Raw genomic sequence first — 8749 nt, forward strand, 5'->3', positions numbered from 1 at the left:
TGTTAATAATAATAATAATAATAATAATAATAATAATAATAATAATAATAATAATAATAATAATAGATTTATTTATAGCCCGCCCAATCACAAGGAATCCGGGTGGGTTACAGCAATAAAAATAAATATAAAATACATAAAAATAAAAGTAAAAATACACTTCTTCTTGAGCTAGCCCTGATGGAGATGGACCAGACTTTTCACTCCCCACCCCCCCGCCCCACCCCCAGAGTAGAAGATGACAGTTTCCATGGAGGGAGGGCTCTTCTTCTCCAGGCTAGTCCTGATTGAGATGGGCCAGCCTTTTCACCCCCCCCCCCCCGCCATAAGATTACAGTTGCCATGGAGAGAGGGCTCTTCTTCTTGTTATTCAGTATTCACACAGTCACTCACAGATAACAACCAAACTAGAGTAGGGCCATTTCTGGTTGACACTGGGTTCCAATGCAAGTGCAAACATCATCTGATGATTCAGATACAATAGCATACTTTTATTTACTGCATATAAAGTAGCATTTTTCTAAGCCTCAACAGTAGATCTAGAACATTACAGATGAGTGTGTCACAGTATTTCCTTTCATTCTTTATCCAGAAATAACATCACATGGAGAGGAATAGTGCCAATTTTCTCATTTCATTTCTATCAGCCAATATACATTTTGAGCCAAAAGGAAATTGTTAAGTCTTTCCCTAATGATGCCTACTTATTACATATTTATAAGACCAGTAATCTTTCTTTTCTCCTTTGAAATGAACTTCTAATAAACATTTCTGTAATCCTTGGATGGATGTTTAGTGTGACAAACAATTCTTTTGAGTTTCCTCAGAGCCACTTCCCTAAAGTAGGGATTTGGCAGTCATAACAACTATGAAAGGAAAGAAAAATGATTTGGCTTTTCCTATTCACAAGTTTGAGTTCAATTGTTTTCCCTTAAAGGGCTAGTTCTACACATAGCAAGAGGGCATGATGAGTTCAGTGATACTACCACTGAAAACCTCCAAAATAACAACAATAAACCCTATCTACTGATGTTGCCACAATATGCTCATCAGAGACTCAGATACAGTGCTCTGGATGCCTCAAAGGACAGGAGAACTTCAGAGGTTCCCAATACTTCTTCTGCATGGTTTAAAATCAATAGCTCTTCACAACTTTTTTATTCCTCAAAAACCACAGTGACTTTGGGCAAACTAAATACCTAGAGTCTGATAGTACACCTCTCTCTTTTTTGTTGTCTGATTGTTGTGTTCTGTTTCTTCAGACTAAGGAAGCTGAAACCTCCATAATTAGGAAGTATGGGCTTTTAAATGTAATAATATTAATATTAATAATATGATTTATTTATATTTCCCGCCTGACCTTGCAGATCAAGGTGGGATTATAGCATAACAAATTACAAAACACAATAAAAGGTTACATTAACCTCTAAACCCTCCCACCATTAAAATTAATAAAAATTCAACAATTAAAATTATTAATGCATTTTGCTATCTTTCTTTCTGGGTTATCTACAGTGTGATATAGGTATATTCTCCTCTTTCAGTATCTAAGCACAAGAAGTAGTCACCAGCATATAAGAGGAAGAATATTAAAACAGCTATCTCAGGTTTGAAACTTATGGTCTTGTTTTCCACCCATTACTACTTTGGGCTAGATTTATTAAGTGTATTTTCTCACCTTTTAAAGTACAACACTGAGAGCTCATTCTCAATTAAGTTTACTGTTTAAATCTTGGTTTTCTGAAATGGTAACAACTAGGCCATAACTTTCCTTGCCTTTTTACCTTTAATGGCATATGACTCCCTTCCCTTACTAATATTTTTCTTTTGTTTTAAAAATGATTTTATTTTTATTTTGTTGAATTTGGAGTATTGTTAACAATCATTATTTTTACACACACACAATACACGAAATTTTAATTTAAAAAGTGTTAATACTAACATATAATTATCAAGTTAATTATCCCAATAGCCGATACATTAATGTTCATTCTACTATGACCCTTCCCACCTTCCTACCCCCACTCCTTAATCTTCCCTTACTCTCTGCTCATCCATAAAAGTTTTCAGTGTAACTTACCTCCATTAATGGCCACTTCCCCGAGACAGTTATTTGGCACTTTAGGTGCACAACGTTTGTGACAGTTGAACCTACAATCTAATTAAAAAGAAAATATGTAACTGTTCTCATTAATGGTAACATAGCACTGGCAGGGAAAAAGAGTTGCAGAAATCGGCATAAAACTATGGCTGGATGTGAGATTGTATGTCTCAGTTCAGATGTGAATCTGGGTATGGAAACAAGAAAGATCCTCAAACTTGCACACTCCCTCGTCCTCTTATGATTCTCTCCCTTCCACCCCTTATATCTGAACAAGCAAACCTTGACCAATATTTGGTCCCCAATCCAGGGTTATTAAATATGGTTTGATCCTGTTTTTGAGGGCAAATAAAATTATGTTTTTCCTATTTGAATGTGAAGGCTCATTCAGACAGTACCAAAATTGAGTTGGACATTAAAACTTCAAAAAAGCCAGAAGCACACAACTGGCATTGCACATACATACAATCATATCTTTCAATGGGAAATTTGAAGGTTTGTTTGAAGGGTAAAGCCAGAATTTTCAAGTGAATCATTTTGTCACAACATTCCATATTCTGTGCTATTTTCTGCAGCTCTGCAGAACTGCAACATCAACTGCTTATATTTTTTTTAAAAAAGCAGAATACTATATAAACAAGTTTCTTGGAATTAGGAGGTTTGCATAGACAAACCAGGAATAAGCTTTTCTAGAAAATGGCCACATAGCCCGAAAAAAACCCACAAAAAACTATGGATGCCGGCTATGAAAGCCTTTGACTTCACAAGGTACATTTTGTTTTATCCTGTTTGGAAATAGTACTGGAATGTAAGGTCTGAAAATCTGGTTTTAATACTTCCCCTTGCTAGCCAGCTTTACTGCCAGTGGGGATCATACTCCTGAGTACAATATGTTTGTGGAATGTACATACTTCTATTTTATTTTATTTTTATTTTGTTGCATTCCATGATTCTGCACAGATGTACAAAAATGGGAAGTAATTTGTTATACAAAACCTCTTGCATTTTCCTTTTTTTAAAAAAAGAGGAAGGAATGGAAATTTTCCAACCTTTGTGACAGTTGTTCATGTTAGATGAATGCATGGTTACTATCTGATGGGGTTTCCAAGTCACAAGGGATACAGAAGCTTTTATCTTACACTACACTCCTTCAGTATGTTACACTACAGTCCCTTATTCCGTAAGAAGCAGAAGGAGCAAATCAAATCAAATATGACAGTTTTTAAAACAATTTTTTAAAAAGGTGGCTATTAGCATTCAAGCTAATTCTTAAATATGTTTACCTTTGCACTGCAGACCTTGCCTAAAAAGTCCTTTGAGTAGCTTCTTACAGTACTGGCAAACTGTTGGCCGTGTATATGAATGGATCACAAACGTATGAGGCACTTTAACCTTGGAAAGCAAAATCTTGTCGAGCTGAATAGGACGACCAATGTAAGACTGTGAATTAGACCGCTTCTCTCTTCCAAATGACTCAGGCGGTGATTTTTGCTACAATATGACAAAGTGGAGAAAGGTACATAGAATATTTTAGTAAACATCATCTTCAATAAACATTAATACAAAATTGCTACTGTAGGCCTTTGGTATCTGCTAGGGTTTGGTTCCAGGACACACACACCCTTTGTGGATATCAAAATCAGTGGATGCTAAAGTTTCATTATATACAATGACATAGCAAAATGGTGTCCTTTATATAAAATGGCAAAATTAAGTTTCACCTTTTAGTTTTTTAAAAAAAATATTTTCAAGCCATGAATGGTTGAATGAGGGGATGCAGACTCCATTGATATAGAGTGTTGACTGCATGTGTAAACAGCTAATTTGCAAGTATGCATGTCTTAATTTTATACAGATCACAGTTGAAACACCATATGGCCTTCACAAATAGCAATATCAAGTACATTTCTATATTGCCTATCAGTCCACTTAAGCACTCCCTAAGTGGTTTACTAAGTCTAAGCTAATTATGGGGTGTAGCAAGAGGTGGATACTTCAGAATCACAAAGATGTTTTGGGATAACTGAGACTACAAGATCCCCAGTTAGATTATCAAACACGTCCACCATCTTATTTTAATTTTTTTTGTTACATGTAAAGAAGTTAAGAGAACGTAATATTGTAATTTGTACTGACAGAAAAGCTGTATAGTCAAATACAGTATAGCAGTGTTCCTAATATATTGCTTCTGGGTAGTTGTGGGAGGAGGTGGTTGAGGAATGGTTTTTGAACTTCAAATGTACACCTGTGGTTTCAATGCTGTATTACTTTAAAACTTTGCTGTTTTACTTTAAAACAGTGAGGAAAACAAGCAGCGTTAGTCAATCAGACATATCAATCAATTAAGATATTTTGAAAAACTATGTCCTTATTTAGCTGGGCAACAGAGTTTTCACCCAATTATAATATGTGAGTTGCAGGCAGCTTTTTTTTTTTTAAACCAAATGCATTCTCCTTTCTCATATAAGGAAGAACCTATCTTCAAAGGGAAGTTCATAATTCTTCCCATTTTTCACCCTTAATGAAAAACATCCTGAAGACCTAAAACTGGGATGACATAGTGTGGGTGGATACAGAAATGAAGGGCCTGCTTGACTACTTTCTTTCTGCCACTTGTCCAATTAAATTACTCAGCAAAGTTATTTGATTTCCTTTGGGTAAAAAAAGTTAAGGGGTCCTGTAACTTTTCTCCCTAAGACTGTAAAAATAGATGGGGAGAAATTATGATTGGAAAGTTACATAGCCCTTGCCACCCACTTCAGTCCCTATTTCTGATTTTAATCTTCGGTGGTGTTTCCCCCACCCCCTGAAAAATGAAAATAAGAATAATACAGAGCCCATCATAATCTAATTTGGCCTTAGCATGGTGCTTGCTGAGACAGGCGAATGCTGTTTTAAAAAATATGCTTCAAAATGTGAACATATATAAATGTATGCATTTAATTGAACCATTCAATAAAACAATGATAAATATGAGCTGACTCTGATTTCTTTCACTGAGGTGACAGAGCTACAATGAAACTTTTGTTCAGGACAGATTTTAAATGTCAGAGCAAATAAATGCAGAATAAAATCTAATGTTTTTGTCAGGAAATTAAATTATTTCTCATAGAAGTGTTTGTAAAAATTCAAAGCTGCTGTGCTGAACTCATACTTCTTCAGTCAATGTGCTGGTAGCTAGTTAAAGAGTGAGATGTGAATTATTTTTTTCCGGGTAGCCAGCCAGGTTCCTGACTCAGGAAGCTTGGATACTTACCAGGAAACAATTGCTTAACTAGATTACACTATGGAAACTACAGAAGCCAGTGCCCTCCAGGCATTAAGCAAATCTGTACAACTGTTTTAAACAAAATTACTTTACAATGGACAACACTGTATTTCAGCCTTCCCCAAACTGGTGCCCTCCAGATGTACTTCCATCACCCTCACCCAGCATGAACAATGGCTGCAGTATTTTCCACACATTTTGTAAATCCTAAGGAGTTTGTAGATATACGCAGTTATTTAAACTGCATTGCTGCTAGGCTGTTTTAGGTCCAGAACACACTGCAGAAATAATCCAGTTCAAGACCACTTTAACTGCTCTGGCTCAATGCTAGAGAATTCTGAGAACTGTAGTTTTGTGAGACATTTAGCCTTCTGTGTCAGAGAACTCTGGTGCCACAATCAACTACAATTCCCAGGATTTCCTAGCACTGAGCCAGAGCAGTTAAAGCAATCTCAAACTGAATTATTTCTGCAGGGTAGTTTAGACCACAATGGACAAACTCTAAGCTTAAGGATCTCATAAAGTGAGCTAAAAATAACACTGAAAATTGAGGGAAACGCTGCTTATTCACTTGAAAGCAACAGAAATATCTATACACACACTTTCTCATGAATTCTGAATTTGAACTCATCTGAAATCAAGAGCAGTCTGAGACTAATTAAATATGTGAGTTTTAAATATCTTGTGAACTGACCTGGGGGTGAAATAGATGACCCCTAACAAATCTGGATTGGGGCTACAGCAACCACATGCTATAGCCCCAATCTTCCTTTTTGCCAGCCAAAAAAGAAGCAACAAATAGCCACTCCTTTTTGCACTGGCAAAAAGCAGGCTTTTCAACCCCACCACAGCCAGAAGCCAGCTTTAAGGGGCTCTGGCGGCATACAGTGTCTAAAAGCCATGCTGCTGGAGCACCTGGAAGTCGGCCCACGTGTGGGCAGCCATGCAGCATGAAGCTGGCTTCTGGGCATCTTGAGGGCATGTGTCATGTGTACACCATGCCCCCAAGCCGGTCTGTTCTGGCCCTTGATTAAGGACTATAATAGCCCAGCTCATACTCTTAGTAAGTTTTCTCATTGTTCCCTCCTTAATGAAGCCAATGTGAGCTACATCTACTTCCCCCTCCAACACACACACTAAACAGTGCCTTATTTTCCCAGAAAAGCACTTCAAAAAAAGGGGAAGTCTGTGCCTTGTCCTAAAGAAGAGCTGCACGTTCAAAAGTATGAATCCCCTTTGGGAAAATGTAGTGTTTTTCCTCAGGCACATTACCAAATGTTGGCAATGGGAGGATGGAGCCTGCAAGCAGGGGACATATGCAACCTGGTACCATGTTTTTCTTACTCCTGGTACAAGCAGGACTCTTCTCTGTCGTGTATCCCTCAGATCCAGACCACAGCCAAGGCTTGTAGATTCTTTTTGTACAATATTGCCAAAATCCGACCATATCTCTCCGCCTCTACTGCCAAGATCCTGGTCCATGCCCTAGTGATCTCACGACTCGATTACTGTAACATCCTCCTGGCTGGGCTTCCTCTTTCTCACCTCCGTCCTTTAATCTCTGTCCAGCATTCAGCTGCACGCATTATCACTTCCACCCACCGCTCTGACCACATCTCTCCTGTGTTGGCATCCCTTCACTGGCTCCCTCTCCCTTTCCGCATTCAGTATAAGCTCCTGCTGTCGACATTCAAAACCCTCCATGGATTGGCCCCTCCTTACTTATCAGACCTTCTTTCTCCTCACCTTCCCACCAGGGCCCTCCGTTCTGGTAGTCAAGGTCTGCTGTCCCAGCCCAGGATTTCCTCTGCCCCATCCCGGATTCGCCCCTTTTCACTTGCTGCCCCTCACTCCTGGAACCTTCTTCCCCCACAAGCAAGAGCTATCACTTCTTTAACCAGCTTCAAAACGGAGTTGAAAACCATCCTGTTCAGAGAAGCCTTCCCAGGCATTGCATAATTATCGCTTACTATCTGATGTTCTTTTGTTGCCTGTTTATCGAACCATTTCCTGTATTGCTATGTATTGTATATGTATTATCCTACTTGAGAGTATGTATTTTCCCTGGATGAAGATTAACCTTCCATTTTGAAGCCAAGCCCTCCCTCCAGTCCATCTGCCTTGGTCCAGGCCTCGAAGGTAGAGAGGAACTGCTGGACCTCTTACCCTTTCCCTCCACCACTCCCTTCTCCTTCTGTGTCATGTCTTTTTAGATTGTAAGCCCGAGGGCAGGGAACCGTCTAACTAAAAAGATTGCATGTACAGCGCTTTGTAAATTTACAGCGCTTCATAAATAAAGGTTAATAATAATAAATAATAATATGCATTTTGTTTTCAAATATACATACAAAAAGTACAGGAGAATTGTTTTCAATTTTCAAATAAGGATGAATTGAACATGCATGAAATTTCAATACCAATAATCCTATCAATGCATTCATCTCTAGATTTCTGTCACTATCAACATGCATGTCTTCATATTACATTATTTCCATCTACCTGAGTTCTTGATGTCTGTGTCACAGATACTGTTCTCCTTGGACAAACAACTTGGTCTCTCACTTCTTGAACCTTAGGCTGGATTCTGCCTTTCCAGCCATAATAGATTAATAATTCTTAATTCTGCACATCTTTTCAAAATTCAGAATTTTATATCGGCAAGAGTATATTTCTAGTTATAGGCAAGAAAAAATATAACCCTCAACAGTAAAGATTATGGCATAGATCCTAAATAGCACTGGAGCATAAAGGTTTAGCTAAGTATCCTCCAACCACACACACACACACACACACACACACACACACACACAGAACTATACACACCCAAGCTAGCAGTCAACACAGCTTATTTAAGGGATGGTGGGAGACAGAAAGAGTAGCCAGGAAGCAGTCAGTGGTGTTCTCAGAGGCAGCCACAGGAAGAGATCGGAGTATATCACACAGAGCTTTTGGGTGGTTTTCTGGCCCAGTTCCAGCTCATTTCCGACGTGACTGCACTTCCAACTATACGGTTTCACGTCATAAAGTGAATGTGTTATCAGATGCCATTGATTTCTATGGGAGCTCCTTATGAGGTGCTTCAGCAGTGTTTCTGAAGTGACCCCTCATTTTGGTAAAACTGGTAAAAAAGGGACTTCAAAGAATTCGCTTCCAATCTCCCTTCGATTGCACTGCGAATTGGTCTGGTGTGGAAAACCACTCCGATGTCACCCCCCTTGGCCCCCTGAGTCCTGCTCCATCATTCCCCTCCTCCTCCTCCATGCCATCTCTCCCCCTCTGCCACCTATCCCATCATTCCCATCATCCCCTGCCTTCTCCTGCCTCCCGATCCTGGCCCCAGCAACCTATCCCATCATCCTCTGACTGCCCCTGCCTCCCAT

General features: G+C 38.9%; 1 protein-coding gene across 4 annotated transcripts in view; it reads right to left on the minus strand.

The window, feature by feature from the left end:
* PRKD1 (protein kinase D1) overlaps positions 1-8749 on the minus strand; it is a 154578-nt gene that overhangs the window by 37252 nt on the left and 108577 nt on the right. For all 4 annotated transcript variants that reach the window (XM_042445512.1, XM_042445514.1, XM_042445515.1 and 1 more), the window contains 2 exons: positions 3385-3592; positions 2081-2158 (listed from right to left, as the gene is read on the minus strand). In XM_042445512.1, coding sequence (XP_042301446.1) covers positions 2081-2158; positions 3385-3592 — 286 coding nt within the window. The remainder of the gene's footprint in view (positions 1-2080; positions 2159-3384; positions 3593-8749) is intronic.

The sequence above is a fragment of the Sceloporus undulatus genome, chromosome 1 (genome assembly GCF_019175285.1).
Source record: "Sceloporus undulatus isolate JIND9_A2432 ecotype Alabama chromosome 1, SceUnd_v1.1, whole genome shotgun sequence".
In the NCBI taxonomy this organism is placed as follows: Eukaryota; Metazoa; Chordata; class Lepidosauria; order Squamata; family Phrynosomatidae; genus Sceloporus; species Sceloporus undulatus.